The 24,120-nt window shown below is 38.0% G+C and overlaps 1 protein-coding gene across 7 annotated transcripts in view; it reads left to right on the top strand.

Annotated features, from left to right (window-relative positions):
- Window positions 1-24,120, top strand: part of ETV1 (ETS variant transcription factor 1) — a 67,749-nt gene that overhangs the window by 17,967 nt on the left and 25,662 nt on the right. For all 7 annotated transcript variants that reach the window (XM_048068375.2, XM_013183474.3, XM_013183472.3 and 4 more), the window contains 3 exons: window positions 16,985-17,114; window positions 18,637-18,825; window positions 22,510-22,757. In XM_048068375.2, the coding sequence (XP_047924332.1) occupies window positions 16,985-17,114; window positions 18,637-18,825; window positions 22,510-22,757 (567 nt within the window). The remainder of the gene's footprint in view (window positions 1-16,984; window positions 17,115-18,636; window positions 18,826-22,509; window positions 22,758-24,120) is intronic.

The following is a 24,120-nucleotide window of genomic DNA, read 5'->3' as shown; positions in this document are numbered from 1 at the left end:
AGTGGCAAGGTTTTCAGATACCATAGAACAGCAAGGACTTTCCAATCTGGGAGTAAAAATGAATAAATTGTTCAGTTTGCTCGAAGTTAATAGCTGTTGAGGTGAAGATTGCTTGCTCCTATTGTTTGGATGGTTTTGGATGGAGGAAGTAGGTAGGATTTGCTGATGTCTAAAGGATGTAGTTGGCAGAGAAAACTTGGTATTGTCAACAGTGCAATGATTTGTAATTTGACCTTGGTGCTATTGGTTATAAACGGGGATTACCCTGCACCAAACCAGATTGCCTGTTGTCTTAATAGCATAATCATGTTTCGCTATTTTAAAATAATTTGTATTTACATTGGTCCGTTCTTCTAGAGTTCTTTTTTTTTTTTTTTTTTTTCCTTCTTCTTTTGCCCTAAAACATTGGTTACCCATTTAAAATTCTGGATAAAATCTTGCTTTCCACTATTTATTATTGAATTTATGCTCATGAGGATTTGTGCTGTGCTTCGTGTTCTTGACCGGTGTCCTTCCTGCTCTTTCATTTTGTGCCTGTATTGTTTCCCTGGCCATCACGGTCTTAACTTAACACTGCCAAGGGGTAAGCGTTAATGTTAATGTTAGACCACATCTGTTGACAGTAAATGAGAAGGGCTGGCTGTAAAATCCCTGCTCCTCCATGTCTGATTAAACTTTAAGATAGGAATAATATTTTTTAGCAGTGAATTTGTTGCCGATTTTTCAAGACCTTTATTCTTTCTCTCTCTTTCTCTCTCTCTCTTTTTTTTTTTTTTTCCTCCAGGTTTAGCAAAAGAGCTCTTTCAATGTAGATGCCAGGAGCCTTAAATTATTCAGGGATGTGCTTTTTAGATGCTCTAGCTTGCAATCTTTAAAAGCCTGTTAAAGAGAGATTCTTTACAAAGGCTTCAGGTAGCTGTATTCTTCTGTCATTTTAACTAATGGCTTAGGATGTTCCAAATGCAGTTTAAATGAGGAAAAGCTTTAATATTTATTTACATGTTTGCAGCATATAAGATCATGCACAGCTTTTTTGCACCATCAAGAGAAAAATGTTCTGTTTGTTTTATTTTCTTTCACTTTCTGTGACTTAAATTTCAAAAGTGAATTTTACAACCTGAAGAGCATTTCCTATTTGCCTCAGTATAACAAGAGCTGGTGTGAACAGTTGGCGGAGCTTAATTTTCACTTATTTTTACATATTTTGGAGGAGAAATATGCTATTAAAACGAAGTAGAAAATACCAGAATAATGTAAGTTCTGATGGGCCTACCAAAGTCAAAAGGAGATCTGTTTACTGAGTTTGTTTTTGTTTGTGCTGTAGAATGGTTTAATTTTGCAGCTTCTAGAAAAAAAAATAGTGGACTGAAAAAATGTCAGCATTTTTAACATGATGATTCAGTGCATAGGCAGCTGGTAGTCATATCTTGGTAGTGCACAATGTCCTAGAAATCGCAGTTGGTAGTGTTTTGGTTTTCTGTGTGGCAAGTTGCACACACCCAGTGTGCTTTTCGTTTTTTTTTTTTAATTTTCTTTCTTTCTTTTCTTTTTTTTTTTCATTTCTGCTGTTGGGGTATTTTTCTTTAGAGACTACATGGCTGGAATCACCTTTTCTTTAAGTGTCTTTCTGCAAGCATGGCACTGCAGGAGACAGTCTGACAAATATCCTACAGGGTGGTGCTAGTTCTTGATACTCAGCTATTGCCTCGTAGGGCTTTCTGCTGCAGCTGTGCTTTGTTTCTTGCCACTCAACTTTAAAACTACTTCCTTTCATAGGTCAGACATTGTTAAATACAGATACATTTATTTATTTGTTTTAGAGTATGCCCAACTAACAGATTCTTCTTAAAGGGCTGTGAGAGTCAGGGCTCTGTTAAGTTTGCCCTTAGCTTTGCATGACCTTGGGCATGTTGCTTAACGTCTTTGTTTCTTAGTTTGAAGTAGGTGCAGAAATGCATGTATCACTCTGCTGTGAGGTATACAGCTTTCTTAATGATCACTTATCTAGAGATCTCAAAAGCATTTTACAAAGAGTCCAATGCAATTGCTGTTGTAAGAGCTGGAGAGGTCAGACTGAGGAGTCGATGCTGACCACCTATCTCCCTTCAAGGTTCCCTTAGATAGCCTGGCTTCTTTCATTGTGTTCCTGAGCACTTGTTTCCTTTGTTTAAAGCAGGACTGAAACTGTTATCAGCCGTTAGCTAGCTTTCTCTTTCTTTCTTTTTCTCTTTCTTTTCTTTCTTTCTTTCTTTCTTTCTTTCCTTCCTTCCTTCCTTCCTTCCTTCCTTCCTTCCTTCCTTCCTTCCTTCCTTCCTTCCTTCCTTCCTTCCTTCCTTCCTTCCTTCCTTCCTTCCTTCCTTCCTTCCTTCCTTCCTTCCTTCCTTCCTTCCTTCCTTCCTTCCTTCCTTCCTTCCTTAATCAAAATAGATTTGGAATTGGTGTCTTTCAGAGAACTTTGTGGGCTCATTTTGTGGTTTGTTGCTGGGCATTGGTTTATGCTAATATAGATTATTTTTCCTACTCCTTCCTCTAGAGGATTTTTGGAAATATTTAATTCTGCTGGAGTTGTGACCTGTTCTATAATTGCAAGATTTAATTCTTGGAAAAGTTTTACCAAGAGGCAAGTGGTGGACTCTAAGGCCTTTAATTTGTGACCTTAATGGCAGAAAAAAAAATGTTGATTTGCCTTGATTTTAAAAATTAATTTCTGTTTATATGATTTTCCACCTGTATTTTGGCGCTACATTTTCACCTTTGAAGGAACAAGGATTTAGGTTCTCCTGAATTGTAGCAGTGGCACTAGGTCACAAATTGTGCAAGTACCTGTGGTGGCAATAGCGCTGTGAAACAAATGACAGGACATCATTGAACATGTGGCTTTTCCTTTCTGAAACTTTTAAAGTTGAAGCCATTCCTTTCAGAGTGCTCTGCATGCCGTGATGGGAATTTTATTGCTAATTGTGAGGTACCCCTGGGCGTCCCAGTTGTGATAGTGCAACCATATTATGTAAATGTGGTTTAACAGCACAGGGCCAGGCTGTGAACCCCATGGTTTCCAGCGCTGATGTATGGAGGATCCTAAGCAACTGGATGGGGTTGTTGTTGTGGGACTTTTGTCACCCTGTCCTCCCCTGGCCTTCCACCCGCCTGTCCTTGTTAGACCAAGCTGACTTGGTGCTCTTTCCTCAGAGCCCCATCCTCATTTGCTGTTTTATTGCAGATTAAAGGCTTGGGTTGCATGTGGAGGTTATCAGCTAATGAATAAACTTCAGTCATCCTGTCCTGTGATAAATCTGTCTCGTAGATCAAAGATGAAGCATGTAGACCTTTTTTCTTTCAAATGGTAATTTCTTAAGGCTGTCAGATCACTTCCTGAGGTCTGTTTACATAAAAACAAAAAACATTAAACATATTTTATTCAAAATGTTGGATTTTTAGTTTTGAAAAAAACTTCCATTTCCTCTCTGAGGAAACCTTCCCTCCTCCCATCCCCATAAGGACTCTGTGAAGATCCCATCTGTGGAAATACAGGCAAGCCTCACGCTGTAACTTGTAGTCACGGCAGTATTTTCTTAACACGACAGTTATTTCTGTTTTAAAACAGATAGTTGTTTAGTTAATTTCATCAGGAGCATGTATATGTATTAGAGCATCTGTTCAGCTCCAGTTGTATTAAACAAAGTATGCAGATTTTTTTTTCTACTGTATTTTCACAGAGAAATCAAAACCAAACAAGGCAGATTGAAGGGTCTCCGTGATTGTTTGATACAAAATCATTATTCTCTTTAAACTTCTTTCCACGCAGTGTTTTTGCAAAAGTATTTTGTATTCCAAGAGCAGCCTAAATAATGATTTGAAAATCTATGAGCTCTGGAATGGTGTAAAATAAAGAGGCAGTCTGCAAGCTGAGTCCGCTGCAGTTTATTTTCTGTGTTTCCGTAGGTAAAACATATTTACAGGCTGTATCGTTTTTGTCTTTTTTTTTCTACTGTTTGCTGTGTCAGCAACAGAAGACAGAAGTCAGGCTCTCCCACAGACTGCCGTGAAGTTTTCAAAGGGTGTAGAAGGAAAAAAAGGGAGGAGAGAATGACAGTCCTCAAAACATCCATTAAGCGTTGGACAGTTTGTGATACATTCATGGCATGCAATACCGATTTTGCTAGCCTCTGTGAGCATACAGGAAAATATGCCCCTTGCTTAAGGTTCTCTGTCCTTTTGTTGTGGTCCTATGCACTTCAGTGCTGGGAAGTAATTTGGGTGGAACCTTTTATAAGCTGTTAAATCTGCATAAATTATGATATTTGTTAGACTAGCTACTCAATGTACTAAGTAGGCAAGTTAAGCTTTTCAAGTTTTTAGAAACGGTCAGTGCTTTTTCCAGAAATAAACCCAAACTAGTCTAAACTTGTAAATGGAAAACGGATTCCTTTTTAAAGGCATCTGCTCCAGTCTTTTGCCTGAGAAGGTTTCTTTTCTTTTCCTTTTACTTATTCTTCTTGATCTCCGTGTCTTTGATGCATTACTCTTACCCATTTCTGGATTATAGTTTGACCTTGATTTGAGGTGAAAAGAGAAGTGAACTGTCTTGGTGATATCTTTTTTCTTATGTATCTATTTGTTCTGTAAGCTGAGGATTATGCATGTTAGAAAAGAGTGAATGATTAGCAACTTTATTTCTGGTTCCCTTTTTCTCCTGTGACTGTTTATGAACTTATTCAGCAAATGTGGTTGCCAGTAAGTTAATGTAGTGAAATATTTTTTAGCAGTGACATTTACTGCCAAGTCCTGCAGTCTCTGAATAGGAAGGTTACTGACTGGCCAGGTTGTTGTCTTTAAATTTATATGTTATGAGTCATCATCAAGGACATTCGAAAATTTACATGTGCAAAACCAATTCCCAGTCTTACTAATTTGATCCTCTTTGCTCAAATATTGTTTCTTTTCTGCTTCTAATGTATATTTGAAAAAGATAACCTTTTTTTTTCATACTCTAATGTCTTCTTGCTGAAACTGAGTGCAATATTTTTTTATTAACCCATCCGTAAAGCAAACTTCACGTAACCAAAGCACTAACATAAATAGAAATATAAGGGACTTCAAAACAGTGCCAATGTTTAGAAAAGAACAAAAGTTTTAAGTATTTGAGAGTAGAATTTGTGAGCCAGATTTATACAAGTGTGCATTTTCAAAGTGTGTACTCTGTGTATCTATATGTTCAGTATATAAGAAATATACACACCATGTAGTTTTCAGTCTTACTGGTTGCATGCATGTGTAAAATAATCACACAACATCAGGAACGATGAGCTTCAGAAAATATGTGTAATGTATGTAATGGTTCTGTGTATTCCATTGTGAGTCCCCCCTACAGAAAGGATGCTTAAAGTGGCAGAAGCCTTAAATGTCTGTGCTGAAAATCAGAGCCTGGCTGCAGGTCGTCAAAATTCCACCAGCTTCAAAAAGAGCACTTTGCTAAGAGTCTTTAAATATCAGGCTACTTATTTGAGTCCTGACTTTTTGTTCCCAGACGTAACCACTTTTGACAATGGCTTCTTTGTTTCCCTGTTGAATCAGTGATAAAAACTTGTGAGCTGAGTATTATTGTTGACTCATTTCAGTGGCCTGCACCTTTTGCAGTGGAGATTGCAGGTTTTTGCAGTGTTTTTTGTAGTTTGGTAATAGACTAAGGATTTAGATTTCAGCCTCACTTTTAACAGTTTTAGGTTAAGGTTGTTAGAGTTGCTTTACTGGTGAGTATTCTTGAAAATTTAGCATGGAAGTATGAAAAACACATACATTTGGAATGGTGACAGTCTCATTCTTCCAACAAAGTAAACAAAAATCCCATTAGCTAGCCTGCGTTAGTGTATACTTGTTTTATGAATGTATACATGTTCTTACTGTAAAAGTCAGAAAAAAATTAAAAATCATTTGCTGGAAATGCAATTTTGTTCCTTTTGATGCCTATCATTGAGACTTGCTAAAATAAAAACAAATTGTAAATAATATTTTAAATTACTTGTTTTATTTATGCTAGAGAGCTAACTGTGTAGTCCATTATTTATTGTCTCCTCTTGCTTTCACATACTCTTGAGTAGCTAACTGACAGACAGGCATGATTATCCTTAAGGATAATTTATTGTTATGATGTTCATTTATTATGAGGATATTCCTATTTTACAGGGAAGCAAATTGACACACTGATTATGAGCCTCTGAAGGTAGGCTCAGAAGCCTGAGATACTTAAAACTAGAAGCAACCTTCTAACACCAAAAAGATATTTAGGTTATGAACAAATAATGGCAGAACCAGATATTAAATCCAGCTTCTTTCACTTCTTGTTCAGCTGCAGGTACAAGATCAGCTGCCTTCTCACATGTAGGTGGTTATTAGCTCTTTGTATGAATATGTGTGAAAACATACAAACAAAAAACAAAGCAAAACAAAAACCAAAACCCAAACTAGAGTGATGTGACTTGAAACCGTTGTATAAGAGGGAAATGAATCAGAATCAGTTCCTGTTTGTTTTCTGCTGTCGACATGCTTTCCTAAATTTCTAGATTTCATGTCTTTGAAACAGAACACCGAAAAAAAAAAAACCCTTTATTTTAAAGCCTAGTATTATATCTGCCAAAAATATTTGTTAGAATTTCCAAAGTTTTCTTCATCATATTTCTGTCTGTGCATCCTATTAAAATCCAGACCTGAAACCCCCACATTGCTAATTTACCTGAAGTCAAAATTGTGTGTGTATAAAATGCTGGGATATTATCTCACTTGGATATTTTAGTAATGGAAGTTATGTAGTACTTAGCCATTACCTCTTGCAATTTAAATTAAATTTTGGAAATTGCTGCAAATGGAACTCCTGTCCTCAGAAGAGCACACAGACCCTGATTTAGTGGCCAGCTTTCTTTTCTTCCCATTTAACTTTATTGATAATTCCCAGGTAGGAATACAATTTAAGTTTTCTCCCAGGCTTGATTTTACATTAAGACTTTCAAGGAGGTTTCGCCTCCCCTTACACCGTGCCTGGGAGCCTTTGGAGCCACATACATTATAAGTAACTGTAGGAACAAATGCTCCTGATCTCCTCCCAGGACTGTAACACCACAAGCTAATGCACATGAAGAACAACCCTTTCTCTCTGGGGTCCTGGATGCTGCCAGGTCCAGTATAGGGGGATTACAAATTCTTCAGATTTTTTTCCCTCGTAATCATGTTATGCTATCCATGGGTTTTAGATCCCAGTTGGTTTAATTTTTATGAGGTTACTACTTCCTCCTTCAGAGAGCCCTAAGCCTCTGTTTGTTTTGGGGGCAGGGGAGCAGGGAGATCTCTTCCTCCTGCCTCACCTACTCTCCTCAAACACTAAAGCAAGCCAGTTTGCTCCTCCTAGCTTAATCCTCCCTTTCTCTCCTACCCATGTTCTGCAAATTTCCTTACCTTATTCTTAGAGTTACCCAGTGTCTGTGGTATTTATCAGCAAGTTAACTTTTGCCCTGGAGGTCCAGGTTCGGGGCAGTGTGGGCCTCTACCCTTCTGGCAGTGCTTTCCCCTGGGCTGCCTGCGTGGCAGGCTTCATGAAGTCAGACAGGTAAATGTCTGGAAGGAAAGGAGAACATTGCATGAAGGGGACGTAAATCAGTATTAAGCAGTGCCCCTGACAGCATTTCTGTGAGATTGCCGATTTCGGAGGCTAAGAAACTGTGTCAGTGACTGCAGTTCCCAATGAATAAAAATACCTTCTGGACAATTCTTAACTAGAAGCTGAAATCTTTTGGGGGTGGATGAGGAGAGGGGGTCAGCTAAGCAAAATTGTGTCAAATTAGTCGTTTGCTTGGAGGTAGAGGAGTACGGGCAGTTTTATAATCCCATGAGGCAGTCCAGCCAGCTAGCAGCTGCCTAAATAAAGTGTCAGTTTAGGCCAAAAGGCTTAACAAAGTGTTTACCAGCAGCCTGTTGAAAAGTTTGCCTTGTAATTGTTCTTTGGGTTTGGGGAGTAGGTTAACTTGTATTGATGTTTTCTGAAACCTTTCCCCCTCCCCTTTCTCTAGCCAGGTGGGAAGGGTTGGCTTTTTATTTTTTTGATACACAGAACATACTTGCAACTTTAGTTTTCAACGGGCACGGCCCTCTTAAATGAGAAGCCAAGTAGCTACAAATATCCAAATTATCTCAGTGGTGCCTTCAGCACTGCCAGCATCAGAAAGCTGCAGGGGTACCCTCGGTAACTCTAATGAATATTTCAGAAATTTCAACTGTGCTGACAAGCAAACAAGGGATATCTTTTTATTAAAAATGGGGACTAAACCAGTTACTAATTATATGGGTACAACCACTAATATTGTATCCCCAACTCCACACACAGGTGGAGTCACCTTCCACCTCTCAAGAAGGCTTCATCCACTGCGGCAGTGTGTGTGGGTGTGTGTGTGTGGGGGGGAGGGGGTCCTAGGTTCGTTGCCCAGAAATAGCTGAATTGGCACCAATTTTTAGAGTCCTACCAGACGAGCTTTAGAAAAGCATGTTTCAGTTAAAGAATGACATTTATTTCCAGTTCTGAAGAAGTGTCTAGAAGAATTTCTTTGCTGAAAAGAGGCAGGAACATCATTTTTAGGAGTCAAGCAAACTGTGCTGTAGGGAAGTGGCATTCATCTGCTCTATAATTGTAATTTTGCTGGTCATTTTTTCCCATGTACAAATGCCCTACTGTAAACCTGCAGTATGGATACTGATGCAACCTTGCCACAATTTCGACATGCTGTAGATACAATGAACCCCTCTCTGTTCTCTAAATGCCTTCTTTTTGGTTTTAATGTTATTCTCAAATGCTTTATAGTCATGCCAGATTATAGTAAAGATAGGAATAATTATGGTTGATATATAGAATTAACATAGTCTAGAGATGAACAGGTAATTCAATTAATTTAAAATTGATTTTCATCAATACTTGTTTTTTTGTCTTTTAGTCCTTAATATGTAATGCTTTGTGGTTTGCATTAAAAAAAAAAAAAAAAAAAAAAAAAAAAAAAACTAAATAAAACCCTTCCCCCTACTCCTAAGCAAGAGAAAATTATTATAGCAAACAATCCTTGTTAATGCAGGGGCATTACTGCCGACTTTAAGGTCCAGAATTATCCAGTATCAGTTGTAGGAAAATATGCAGTTATTTTCCGTCTTGAAACTCTGCAGTACTACTCTACTGCTTTCAGTGCAGTTCATCTTCACCTGCTTACTGCTTTTTTCTATTTCAAATTCAGAATCAGTATTTTTTTATTCTCATACCATGTTATCTGAGAACAGTCCATGGGGATTTTGAGAGCAAAATCCCCCAATTTTGGACTGTCTCTTATTCTTCAACCCCCCATCCTTCCCCACCCCCCGATGATTTTAAAGACTATACTATTATGCAGCATTCTGGCAATGCAGTATTCAAGTAGACTGTTAATTGACATGCACAGTATTGTATGCTTTAGGCTGGAAGAGAAAATAAGCAATTTGCTTCATTTTGCAGAGTGAGTTCTAACTGTTATTAAAGTGCATTTGTAGTTGCATATTTTCCAGTAAAGGTGACAGATTACTTCAAAGCTGGTATTTTCTTTTTGTTAAACAAGGTTCTCAAATAGATCCATCTTGCCCACGTATTCTATTCTTGCCAGTTGGCTTTGAAAGCTGGTGCTTGGGCTCATCGTTAAGAACTAGCTTCCAAAAAAATGAGATCCCATGCTGTTTCTATCTATTGAGCTGGTAGGGGCTGGAAGGATCTGATCTGAAGCCAAGGCAAAGACTGAATTGATGGAATCATATCTAATAGGTTTGCCAAGTACTGCCCAGTCATGAAGTTCCACTTTATGGGAAAGAGCACCAAGGTGAGGGATGGCAGAACATTCACAGTGAGACCGGCTATCCACAGATTTCCTTAGAAATTTGACTTAGAGCCAGGCCCTTACATACAAAAGGACTAGTTTGAGTGAATTATTACACCTTTAATTCTTGTTCTGCATGCCTCTTCCCCATATTCTTCATAGTTGCGTATATGTATGTAAAGAATAAAAACCTTACTGCCTTTTATTACAGTATTATATGTATTTTGACTGTACATATTGTATTGTTGCAGAGGCATTCATACACATTCACTATGTTTACTTCCAATTGACTCTCTTTGCACACACACAAATGCCCAAACACTGATGCATGCTCTGATCCAGGTGGATGGACCCCACCCATGCAGTGGGGCTAGATGGAGGCCAGTTGTCTTTAGGGACAAATTCTCTGTCTTCAGTAAATTCTGATTTTGTATATGCAACTATAAGATGGGCAGTAGCATCATATCAAAATCATATATTTCTTCTTAAAAAAAAAAATCTGACAGGTTTGCTTAGGGATTTCTCTTTTCTAGCAGCTTGTGTTCATGAGATCCTGACAATTCAGGTTTTTTTGTGTATGTTCAGTTTTTATATAAACTTCCAGAAGAGTCTCGGAAACCACAGTGATGATACACATCTGTGTGTCAGATATCCAATTTGTCACCAGCTTCTTCCAATATCTGGCAGAGAGCAGGACCTAAATGAAATCCAGTTGACTGGAGCTCAGCTAAGATCTGATAACAATGACTTTGATAGATCAAATGGATGGAGAACTTGGTGGACTGTGTAGATGTAATCTGCTCAGTCACTTTTGAAACAGTCCACAGTCTTCAAGTCTTGCTCATCTTTGTAGCTGTTTCAGTGGTCAGAAGCAAAAGATTTTTTTTTTTTTGCCATTGTCTAGCCAAGAGGTTGCATAGGGTGAAAACAATTGCAGATCTTGCCTTGATCTGTGTTTGCAGTCACTTCTGTCTTCAGCTATTGCAGTGATCTATATGTGTAGGCTATCATTCAAAATCACTGGGAACAGGTTGACTGGAATGATGCAGTTACCACCCTTTACTGTCCTTCTGTCCTCCAAACTCTCCTCACCTGGCATCTGCCCAGTGTGGTGTTTTTATTTCATTTATTTTAGTACGCTAGGCTCTATGCCACATTCAGCTATAGCAGCAGTAACCTCCAGAGTACGAAGGAGTGGTCAGCTGGGTCCAGCACCTGCTTTAGCCAATTCCTCCTCTGCATCCCACCGATTACCAGCAACATGTAATGTATATTGGAATTGTATATTAATGTATATTGGAATGAAATGGAAGAGCACCCTGTTTAGGCATCCTTTTGTCTATAGTCAGATATGTATTCAACGTTTCTTGAAATTCAGAATGCAGCTGTCTTCAGAGGTGTGTAGTTCAAATCAAAATGATGTAGAAATAAATATTCAGTAAATAATCTCCAGAATGCAGAAGGCAATTATTCCATAAGTTAAATAAATATTTTTAAAACGTCTTCAGAAAATATGTATAAATTCTGGCATTCCCACATGGAAGGTCTTATAGGAAGTATTTAGTTTCATAGTTCATTGCATCAAATTCTTAAACACCTATACTGAATGTACAGTTTAAGTGGTAAGTTACTGTTGCAGAATTAGATTGTTGCACACCTCAGGTGAAGCTACGTCATGTTTGGCTTTATTTATTTATTTATTTAAATGTCTGCTAATAAGAGCACCTAGGGTCATTGCTATCAAATAAGTAACCATCACTTTATCCTCCTGAATGAACCATTCAATAAATGCTGGTTTATAGAAAACAGATTTTCTTTTTTTCTTTTTTTCTTTTTTAATTAAAATGTCTACCTGTTGTGCTTATAGCATAAATAATTTCTTTGAATCATCAGGTGAGTGCTGTTCAGTTATACCGAGTGAGGAAAATTGCAAAAACACGTATTAGGGTCCCTGTCCTTAAGTGTATTTCAGTTTGCATTTTGATAGCAGTTTAGAAATGTTATCGCCTGTTTTGTCACAGACATAATTCACATCTTTCTTCAGGCACTGTAAACAAGAGAAATGGTTTAATGGCTCCATAAAAGGCACTCTGTGCTGATAGCTGAGATTAGACCCTTTAGTAATGGATTTTTGTGTGCTGGGGGAAGGGGAGGGCTTGGCAGAGGTAAATGTACTGGAAAAGAATCTTTGAGAGACTCTGATGTATCTGGAGTGCCTGCTGCATTTCTGCGTGCATCGGGAGATGGATTCAAAGTGTGACAGTATTGGCTTTTTCAGTACAGGGACCTGCTCTTCTTGCTTTTGAAATTTTACCGAGTACTAACTTGGGTCACTTCAGTTAGTCCAGCACCTGGAGCTGTAGAGGTATTCACACAGAAATTTGTCTGGTTTTGTCTTGCTTTTGTGAAAATCAAATCCTGTCTATTCAAATGTGTTCAGGAAAGCTCTGTAAACTTACATTGCCTATTAACAGTTTTGTCTTAATCAATCAAAAAAAATGAATCAGTTTATTTGCAAAGTTGGGTTTAGACTGTGGTGTGAGGGCATAAAAGTGAAAAACAATTCAGAAACACACAGCAGAAATGTCCAGGGCATGACTTAGAGTGAATTCCATGTTGCATCCTTTTCTCTGCAGGCACACAAAGCCCTCAAACTTATTGCAGATGAAAGTAGTATTACTTAAGAGTCATTGGAGTTCACTAACAAGCGAGTTTGCTGGTCTTAGTTGATTTAATACCATGTAGTAAATGCTACAAGTGTTGATAATAAGACATTTTTGTCCTTTTTGGTCTGTGGAGTCAAGATTGTCTGCTGTTCACCAACATCATTGAATTACCAGAAATATTTAATGCCCTTTAAAAATATGTTTAAATCTGTTCTTCAGAAAATAAAATCAAATTTTATATTGTGCTGTGGGTAGGAATCTGAAATTTGGAAATTATAAAATAGCTTTTTGCTCAAAGGAGAAATGACTCTCAATTTCATTTAAAATATTTTTGATTTCTTCGTCTTGAATAATCATCTCTTGAATAGAAAAATATGTGAAAACTTTACATATATATTTGATGCAGTACATTTCTGGGGCTTTCTCAAAAGAAGAGATTCAGTTCTGTCCGTACAGAGATGGTACATTTCCTGTTTGTCAGCCTAGGGAGTATACAAATCAGTCTTCTCTAAGACAAAAGGATTTCTTCTTTAATTTCAGAGTTCTTAATAATACTCTTCTTGATTTGGGTCTTAAACTGGGTTTTGTTATGAGCAAAGTGATTGTTACCTGTTGGCAGACTAATCCCCACTCAAAGGAGAGGAACACTTCAAAATGAGGGGTAGCAGCCCATATTTCTGCATGTTCTGTGTGAGTTTATTACATGGTGACATAGTCATTGATTACTATAAAAACACTTAAAAACACAGAATACTAATGTAAGACTATGCAACACCATATTAGATATAAAATACAAGCCCTCTTATTCTGCAAAGCTACATAGATGTATCTATACACAGAGAATATGCATACAGTAATGCATTATAGCGTAATCAATTTGCTACAGATGGTAGCAGTCCTTCTGCTTGCCTTATGTCTGCGTGTTGGCTTCAGAGGATCTCCAGGCAGGGTCTGCGCATTGAGCCCGTTCTGATGCTGATAATCCTGACTTTCCCCAGTACTTGAGATGAGGTTTTGAAGCCGGCCATCTAAATACAGGTTCTAAGATTGTTTGCCTTTCAAGTTGGGAAGTAGTTATCTGTACGTAATCACTTGGGATGAAATCTTCGCCCTTGGTCACTTCTTAATAAGGTCATTATTAAGGCAGAGTGCCTGTTGCCATAATAGGGTTGAGACTCATTTCTGGGGTTAAGTAAAATGAATTTGCCATCAGGAAGAATGAAGTAGTGAGGAGCTGGTTGCTTGAAATGTCATATTTTTAATTTGGATGTGTTGGTAGTTGGGTATGCTGCACTAAAATTAGATTATATAAATAAGTAACCTTGCTCTCATCAAATGAAAAGTGAATGAAAAAATAATATAAAATCCAGCTTTGCAAAACTATGTGTGTTTAAAAACTCTTTTAATAGGTACACTATGAAATAAGTGCCATACTAAAATGAAGAGCAATGGGTGGAGGTGGCAGTGATGATGTGAGGAACTGTTCTAAATATTTGAAATTTTTTAGTTGGAATAAGTCTGTCATCTTCAGCCACACTAAGATGTGGTTTCAAAGGTCAAGTAGCCTTCATGAAAGCCCCCCCCAAGCATAGAAAGTATTTATCTTTTTTCCTTTCTTCCTGTAGAACATACACTTAAAAGTTACAGATAAAGCTTAGCATGGTGACTGTGTCAGGGGACTGCCGGAGGAAGGCTTTAAATTTTACAGCTACATTATCTTTCTGGACGTAGTTAAGATAAAGATCTAATATAAAATCACTTTGGACTATAATGCTTTCCCTAAATGAAATGAAGGCGTTAACCTACTTGATTTGATACACTTTACCCTAGCTTATAAAGCTGGGAGGAAGGTGAGGTAAACTTTAATTAAAACTACAGCACAGATGCCTCCTAGCACTGTGCCCTGTACCTTGCTAGGACTGTACAGTAAGCAAAATAAAATGTACCTCACAGCCGAGGCAGCAGGCTGGAGCCGTGTTCAGTGAAAGTAATTTAATTAGTGTTGATCATGACTCCAGATGATGGTGATTTGATAAGGAATAATTTAGTACTTAACAGCCTTTTACATGCACCAACTCCATGTGGGAAGGTAAAGCAAATTGCACAAAATGAATGTGCTGCTTTCACTTGTGCCTGTGCCAGTGAGCTGGAAAACTGCCTGTTAGCAGACGTTCAGGCTCTCAGCGCTGTGATGAAATACCCAGCCAGTTCTCCGCACAGGGCTGTGGTGTGGGAGTCTCTGTACTCCCGTTATTTAAAAATAAATAAGGGAAGTAATTTTTCATAACAGATTAACTCTGAGGAAGTAGCAAAGTTAAAATAAAATAATAATAATAATAAAAAAAAATTAGAGCAGCGTGTGGCCTTTGTGCAAATATGTGATACTGGCTTTAGAAAAGAGTCTTGTTACAGTTGTGGTTTTAATTCTCTGGTCCAAGTCGAAGAGCTTGCCTACCTTTGTGCCGGAGCCACGGTTCTGGAGATGTGGGTTCCATCATATGCATTAAACGCACAGTGTGCATTATTATCTGACCAAGACACGTGAAGATAGTCAGCAGTAAAAGTTCACTAGTGTAAACCCAAACCAAGCTACTGGATGTCAGCTTCTTTTGCAATTACAGTAGAAAGCTGACCATGGGCTGCAGTTTGCTTTATTACTACAGTTAAAAACCTTGATTCAAGAAGTCCAAATGGTCTTTATTGTAAATTCATACAATTTTATTCAGAAAGACTTCTTCCCTTGTTGTGTTGTTCACCACTTTTCATCTCGTGTTTCTTAAGTTACTGTGCTGTGTTGCTGTGTTTCCGTGCCTGTGTTGCTCCCTGCTTTTCCTATGTAATCTTTCCAGATAGATTACTACTGTCCACCAAATACAGTAGCTGAATAACAGTCTAAGAGACAATTTTTATGTGTTTTGTGAAAATACATGGGAAAATAATCCAGCGATATCTTGCAGATGTCTCAGCTGAGAGATAATAATATGAGCTGTCATGTAAGAGGGTAGGAGAGGATCAGTTTGTGAAAAAGTTCTCTGAACATTGCCCAGCTGTGGGAGAACCAGTGGTGAGAATCAGGAATCAAGATCTAGCATAATAAACTGGGGTTTATTCGTTCTAATGCTCACTTCTTAATGTTTCAGAAAGGTAAATTCCCTCACAACAACCCTGTCCATGTGCATGCAGGTGCCTTAGTAGAAAGTATATAGCATGTAACAACTTGTTTTTCAGGTCAGGTGCAAGGGAAAGGACAAGATTCTTCTTAACAGTAGTAATAATGACCTAATTTTGCACTGAGCTTCTCTAACAGAGACTTCTGCATATATGTGGATTTCCGCAGAGGCGAACCTGTTTGTGTCAGGCTGGAGCACGATGTCCGAACTGTGGTGTTTTGGTGACAACAGCAAAACCAGTCATGAGAGTTGATCCCCAAACTCTAGGCTGCTCAGAGTTCAAAAATGGATTTGAAATCTCTTTTTTTTTTTTCATTTTTAAATTTGAAGGGCATGTTTTCAAGCTGTTAAACACCTGTCTTTAGTCTTTTGTCCTCCTAGCCACTAAATTTAGATTTGCCTACATTAGGTGAACTTTGAATTTTCTTGTTTTAATTTTGGTTAAGGTTACCTATGAAATAAAGGAAAGTTGGCTGGCTTAAACTAATATGCTAGTTAACCTTATCTTTACCTTTGGCCTTTACCTTAATCCAGACCAATTTGTGTTTCTCATTAACGATGCATTTCTGTCATACTCCCTATGTTCTTTTGGCTATTTAAAAAAGCATGGCTATTTTTTTTTCTCCATTTGTGTCTATATCACATTTAGTGTTGACTTCGGTGAGGCCAGAATTTTACATTGTGCATTTTTGAGAAAGTGTACTGAAGGCATTTCTCATGTATTTTTTCCAGATATTATTTGTATAACTAAAGAAACATGTAATCACCCAATTTCATAAGTTTCACTGCAAATTTTCATGTATTCGGTGGGAGAAAAAGGTGACCGATCATATACCTGAGGCTGGTATATGAGAAATTTATTTTGGAGTAGTTTGTGTGGCATTCTTTGAAGTGATCTGCTATTGCATTTATAGCTAAAAGCTACCTCACTAATATTACTTAGAAACATTTGGTGCCTGGGAAGTATTTTGCCTCTGACAACATTTACAGTAGTTAAGCCAAATATAAGAAGGCTGTTATTTTCCTGCTTAATGAGATGGGATCCTGGCCATCATTCTATTAAACAATAAAAGTGCTAATAGCCAATGCAAAGGATCTCTGGTGTCTATTTTTCAGTTGACACACGAAAAAATCCTTGAAATGTTTATTTCCGATATTGTTTTTAGTATTACAATGGTTTAATTAATCATGTGCTTAATTAGCAGTGTCTAGTTTACTTGAGAAAGCTCATTGTTAATATCGTACTTGGTTTTCAATTATATTTTCTTTCTCTTTCCAGTGGCTTTTCATGGTCTCCCTGTGAAAATCAAGAAGGAACCCCATAGCCCATGTTCGGAACTTGGCTCTGCTTGCAGTCAAGAACAACCATTCAAGTTCAGTTATGGGGAAAAGTGCCTGTACAATGTCAGGTAAAGCAATCAGGAATATGTTTGCAGTGAGAACTGCTGATTTAAATGAGGACTGACTAAAGAGTTATAAAGCCATAATAGAGATCTTATAAAAGTTACCTCTCCAGCAGATAGCAGACTGATGAGATAATGCATTTAGCTGATGAACACTGATGGCGTTGTTTACAGTTATATCAAACACATAACTATTTCAAAGCAGTGTTCTTCATCAAAATGCATATTCTTTATTCCTCCTTCATGGGAGATAGCCAGAATTTAGAAACTCGGGGTGCAAGCGTGAAATGGAAGGAGTGTCTGGTTTTCTATGAGTTGTGTTGAAAATACTTGCAAAATGCATTACACACATTAGGAAAGAGAGCAAGATCTGTGTGACAAGCAAGAGATTGGCATGTCTGAGGTATTTGACATGTTTTGCAATGATATATGTGTGCATTCAAAGATGATTACAATTTGAAATAGTATTTCATTAGGATCTGCATCTTTGTTATCTTTTCAAAAGCAAATTGTCATCTTTTATAAAGGTAAATAGTAAAAACTTTAATTATTCTGGGGGCTTGATATGACTGCATTCTTTATTGACGTTCTTTTGGTTTGCACTTACATGTCACTCCTTCCTTTAGCAGTGAAGGATTTCTTACTGACATTTCAGTCTATTTTAGAACCTTTCATCTAGTTAGTGAGTTTTTGTTCTCATTAACGTACTACCAAAGCTGATAGCACTTAAATAATTCGCATTTAGCTTTTTTGCATGTGAAAGAAAACTAAATACAGACTGGCACCTTCAACGGTCATAGAGGAATGGTTTTGATTTAAAAAATCAAATGTGTACATTAATGGATTTGATGGGTACTGGGGGACCTGACATAGGAAAGTATGCAAGTTCGTGCTTACTATCTGCCTTATGTCTGTGTTTTTCCTGTTTAGAAACAAGAATAATCAAAGTGTACTAAGGTCCTTTCCTGATCTGAAACACCTTTATATTTGCAGGACTTAAACTTTATTTTTGAGACAGAGACAGAAAATGTATCAGGAGAGCCTGCTGACATCTTAGTGTGGGTAGCTAAGCCAGCATAGCATTGTTTTTCTGGGTCAGATCCCTTCCCTCTAGTTGCATTCATTGTTTTACGGTTTCACTTTGTGGTTTTGTGCAAGCTCTAAAAAAGAGTCTTGACAGGTACTGCCAGCTCTTCGCACTCTAGTCCAGGTGCATATAATACAATACTACGTTTGTGTATTTTGTGTATCTCTTGTTAGAATGTCACTGTAAGACTGAATCCTTTAAAAATACATTTCTAGGCCTCAGAGAAGAAAATGCTGTTTTGAACCACTTGCCTTTAAAATTATTTTTTTCTGTGCTCCTCTTCGTGTAGAGAATTTCTCTGCCCCAAACTGCTTAATAAAGTATGTGTAATAAAAAGCTTATATGTGATACTTGCATTTTTATTTTTTTTCCTGAACATACGTGCTACATGTTTTTGCAGAGAAAATAACCTAACCTTCTTTGTCCTTGCTTTTCTAATAGTGCCTATGATCAGAAGCCACAAGTGGGAATGAGGCCCTCCAACCCACCAACGCCATCCAGCACTCCTGTGTCACCGCTGCACCATGCCTCCCCAAACTCAGCTCAGACTCCTAAACCTGACCGGGTTTTCCCTGGCCATCTCCCTCCATCCCAGTCCATTCAAGACAACAGCTTCCCTATGGATCACAGGTAAAACACAGAATGTGTGCAGGACCTATGCAGAAGTTATTTCAGTGGTGGCCGCATGTCTCTCATATAGGGTAGTACTGGCTTTAAGCCAGATAAGGTCAGAATGTCAGAAATGTATGTTTTGTGAAAGGCTGGCACACTGCTTGATGGACTTCAGTAGGAGCTAATATTGGCAATGATACGGTTTTAGTGACCTGCTTCTGCTGCCTTGTGAGGGCAATTCACTTGAGGCTAGTAAGCGTCACGAGGTGATGAAGTCACTAGCAGGCATGATCCTGGCTGATACGTATCCTGGCTCCTTGCTAAGAAATTTACCTGTCCAAGAGATAAGTAGCCATATGCGTTACTGCTTCAGAATATTCAATGGAAGGGTGACTCATTTTTCCAATCCCTTTAGAAATATAATATTTCAAACAAACTAACATGCCAACATAAACTGTGTTCAAATAACATTAGTCTGAGTAAAAGCCACAAGAGCTGGAGACTAGAATTAAAACTTAAACTGTCCTTAAGTCACCCTGTTTTGTTTCGGTATGTTAGAAGTCCACAGACAACTGACTGTCTTTTTTAGCTCAGTTTTGCAACAAATATGCTCAGTGAATTTCCCTTATTTTTGAGACCAAACACTTGTTTGTGGAATTCTATTAATCCTAACCTTTATTACATGAACCTGTTTTTTTTTTTTTTCTGTGTTGTGTGATTGCTCTGAGCATTTTGAATTTCAGCTATATATAGAGATATATATGTTTAGAGACTTGTCTTAGCACTTACACATTAACAAATTAAGAAGCACCTGAAAAGAAAATCACAGTTGTCGAGAGTGTGATTTGCATGCTTCTGCTCTAATAAGGGCTATTATCTCCAGGGATTTGTGCAGATCACTTCTGGAGGAGGTTGCTACAGTTTATATTGCCATTTTATGCTCTGCTGAGATACTATTAAATATTACCCAAGGTCTGTGTGCCTTTCTGGTGGTAAAGAAACACTGAATCAGACCTGTAAACTGCCATAGTGCTGTTTCCCCCATCCTTGGACTGTGGTCTAACCACACCAGCCCCCAATGAAGCCAGGATGCGGTTTTGATTGCAGGAGGGTGGATAACTGTGTTTTTATATATACACCCAAGTTGTCAGGAGACTGAAATCTCCAAAAGCTAAATGGCTTCTGTGAAGAGAGCAGTAGTATTTTTCAGATGAAAAAATGTTTTGATTTAGAGCAACTTGTAAAGACAATACTGTAGCTGTATGTCAGCCTTAATTTGAATATTTATAGAGATTTGCATACACCCTAGTTTATTTTCCTATGACCGTAACACTTGCTCTGCACGAGCTTTATGGGTTCTTTACATGATTTTTTCCCCCCATGCCTTTGAAATTCATGTTCTTTAGGGCATTTTGCACTGATGCTTTCTTTGAGTGATAGAACATAACGTGTTTTAGTGAAGTCCAAATTAACTGACTCAGGGCAAAAATCTCATTTTTCTACTTTTTTGAAGAAGGTATGATTGTAGTGGAAGGTATTTTTTTTTTCACCATTTTCTTCTTTACTTTGAATCTTCTTCTCCATTTTTTGAAATAAATGTGTACTTCATATTTTTGTGCAATTCAAATCTTCCTGATTTACAAGATGATAGCTACAACAATGAATGTATTCAGAAAATGTCATTTAAACAAATAACCTACCTGTGTAAGTTTGTATATAAATCTATAACTCCAAGCATTTTTCTTTGGAACATGCGTTAGTGGTATAAGATAGGATCAGTATCTAGAACATACAGCCCATACATCTTCATACAGGGCATGAATATAAGTGGTCCTAACAAGTACCAACAGGAATCAAATCCACTTGTATAAACAAATGGCTTGATTCCATACAAAGCTTCCAGTACAACAAGTATTATTAACTTCCTTTGAGGCTTTGTGAGTGAGCCTGTTTCTTATTTTAACTTCAAGTTGCAATTTTCTGATTCACTCCTTGACAGTTCTTAATGATAATTTCTGCTTCTTTTTTTGGCTAATGAAAAAAGGAAAAGAGGGAAATGAATGCAGTGCCAGTCAGCCTAACTGTTTCATAATACATTTGAGTTTCTAAGTTTATTTTCTGCAGGTGTAGGTGGAATTGCAAAAACCAGCATTACAGTGCACTACTCTTTCTATTGCAAAACAGAATATTTACAGCAGCATTAAAAATAATAATTTTGTCTCCAGTGCTACATTGTAATAGTTTCTATCCCTGTAGCTCCCACAGTATTTGTAATTAAACTATGACAGTAAATATTTGTCAGACCAAGTTCACAGCAGTATTTTGACAGATGTTAGTAGGGTTTAAATTGTTTCAGAAACACATACTACATATAAGATGATATTCAAGGACTGTGTTGCTTATGCAATCAAAACCCTGCTTTCTTCACTCACCCCATTTTCTCCAAGAGAATGTCTGCTTTTGCTGTCATGAGGGAAAGTCAGTTCAGCTGCAAAGTACAGGAAGCTGAAGAATGATTAATTCTTGATTTTTAGTGTGACAGTGTGAAACTGGCAGAGAAAGACACAGGTTTCTCTCCTTTTTTTTTTTTTTAAAAAAAAAAAAGTATGCTTTCATGATGAGTGATAACACGGCTAGCAAGCAGTTTGTTGCAAGAACATTGCATTTGCTGTGGATTAGTGCAGACAATTCTGGTGGTGATGGTTACTGCCACTGGGGTAATCTATAGGAGATGACAGGAACACTTTGTGCAGTTCATCAGAGCACGGTGGGAAAATAGCATCCTTGTATTCTCTAGGCTTCTGAACCCACAGATGTCCTAATAATTACCTTCAAAACTTTTCATTCCTGTTTTATGGAAGGAACAACAAATGTAGGTTCTTGAGTACTGCTGCATGGAAGTGAAGTTGATTTAAAACTGAATTCTCACATGTTATGCTTATTGAAGAGTATTTTGGAGTAGTGAGTGGCAGCTTGGTTTGTGTGGACTTCTTTTATGTGGAAATGACTATGGGAATAAGTTAAGACAGGAGGAAAATTCTTAGGCTTTGCTTCTATTAACAAAAATCTGTATGCTGTCCTTTTTCTGGAGTGCTTAAATTCCCTTCTGGAATACAATACCAGCTTTGCAGGTAGGCCTCCCACAGTGCTATCCTCGAGAGGACAAAACTGTGGACTTATACCCTGGCATGATTCCAGGTGTTTCAACAGACAATACTCTTTGTTCAAAATAGTCGTGTTTGTTGTCATGGTCAGAATGGTTTCCATGTAACAGTAAGAACTGCAAGAGTAAATTAGAGTACAAGCAATACGTCATTCATTCTCATGAAACAACAGAGAACTCCACATAAGCCTCTTTCATGTTACTGTGGTAGGAAAACGTCAGTCTTTCTGCTGGCTTGAAGCTGGTACATTTTTGGTTGGCCTCTTTTGATGAGAGAAGATACTGAAGGAAAAGAAGATGGTGGGGGGGGCAGGTACTAGAGCTGGTATTAATAGGTGGGGGGTATGTTACTTTGCTTCTTGCTGTTCTGCAACACAGCCATAATCATAATCCTGATGGCAGCATTTGGCATTATCATAAACAAAATGTTTACTATTGAGGAAGTGATAAAGCCTCTTGCTAATCATGATCTGTGAAGATCTTTGTGAAATGGAATGTAGTTTAAGTCCTTTACATGACCTCTCTAACTTGTGTCCTAGATTTCGCCGCCAGCTCTCTGAACCTTGCAATTCTTTTCCACCTTTGCCTGCAATGCCAAGGGAAGGACGTCCAATATATCAGCGGCAGATGTCTGAGCCAAACATCCCTTTCCCACCTCAAGGTTTTAAGCAGGAGTATCACGATCCAGTTTATGAACACAACGCTATGGTTGGCAGTGCAGCCAGTCAAAATTTCCCCCCTCCTCTGATGATTAAACAGGAACCTAGAGATTTTGCATATGATTCAGGTAGGTGAGACTCTCCTTATTTCTGCGTAGTAAAGCAATAAATGAGTCCAAGCTAGTGCTCTTGATGTTTTGATACTACGAATTGGAACTTGCTATTCTGGCTTCTAAATCTCCCAAAGTAATCTATGTCCAATATAGCTTACAAAGTAGTAAGATTGCCACATAGTACAAGGTGTCTCGTGCCACTGTTGCCTTGTCTTGCTCTGTGGAGGTTTTCATTTCCCAGAACTCTCTGTCCAGACAATACAAAGGTTAAAGAAGCTGGAGAAGAAATGATCATGGGTGCAAAATTGAGCTTTGCTTAAGAGGGGGCTTGCTCTGTATTATCCCATCTCTGACCTCTAAATTTGTATGCTCCATTTTATGAGCTCTTTCATTTGTCTGCCAGAAGTAGAGGACTCTCTCCTCTTGCCTGCACTGCTTTAAATCAGGAGTAACTCCACTGAAGTGGGGTTTATACAGCTATAAAACCAATGAGGGAGAAGAATCAGCCAAATCGGTGTCAGCTTCTCAATTTGTGCATACTGCTGTGTTTTGTGGAGGTACATAATCTGTGATGCCAGATTGCTGATGTAGAGAATAAGTTGTTGCTATTAATAATGTTTATTATTATTATTGTGCTTATAGGGCAACCAAAATGGAGTGTTATTGCTCTACAGACGGTACAAAATAGAGGAGGTGGTGGCAGAGCCCACTCTGAATAGCTTCTGGTCAAAAAGGATAAAAACATGAATCAAAGGAATAACATTTGAAATTTTAGGTTACTTTGCCACAATTAAAAATAATATTTATATTATATTTGGGGAAAGAGAGAGAGAATTGGGGAAGCAAAAAACAGAGTTTAGTGATGAGTACTGAGTAAAGAGGAGAGGGAAACTGAGGTTAAAATTGCATGGAGCAGGCTGGATGGGGTAAATGGGTTAAACAGTTGATAAGTATGGTGTTGACAAAATTCAGTCAAAACACGTCTTTCAATTCCTATGTAAGCGATTTCTGCAGCTCCTCATCAGTCCATGCCTCTGCCCTGCTTTGTGTATGCCACACTGTTAAAGACAAGGGATTTCAGTGAGTTCTTACGGTGCTCCCAGGGGAGCGTGCATCGCTTTCACACACACATACCCTAATTCGGGGCAGGGAGAAGGTGAGCCTTGCCTGACTTCTGGGCACTGCAGTGCCTCCAGTGCTTACCTTCTGGTTCAGTTCCTGGCTAGATGCTTTCGCAGTTTCTTTTGCAAACACTGCGTGGCTATTGAATTGAAGTCTCCTTTGAAAGTTTAGCCTATGACAAATTATTTTGCAATTTGATACAGCGAAAAATTTGTTTTTATCATCTTTTCTATAGCTAACTTAACATTGTCTATTT

The sequence above is a fragment of the Anser cygnoides genome, chromosome 2 (assembly GCF_040182565.1).
Source record: "Anser cygnoides isolate HZ-2024a breed goose chromosome 2, Taihu_goose_T2T_genome, whole genome shotgun sequence".
NCBI classification, from domain to species: domain Eukaryota; kingdom Metazoa; phylum Chordata; class Aves; order Anseriformes; family Anatidae; genus Anser; species Anser cygnoides.
This window is presented reverse-complemented; position numbering and strand designations above follow the sequence as displayed.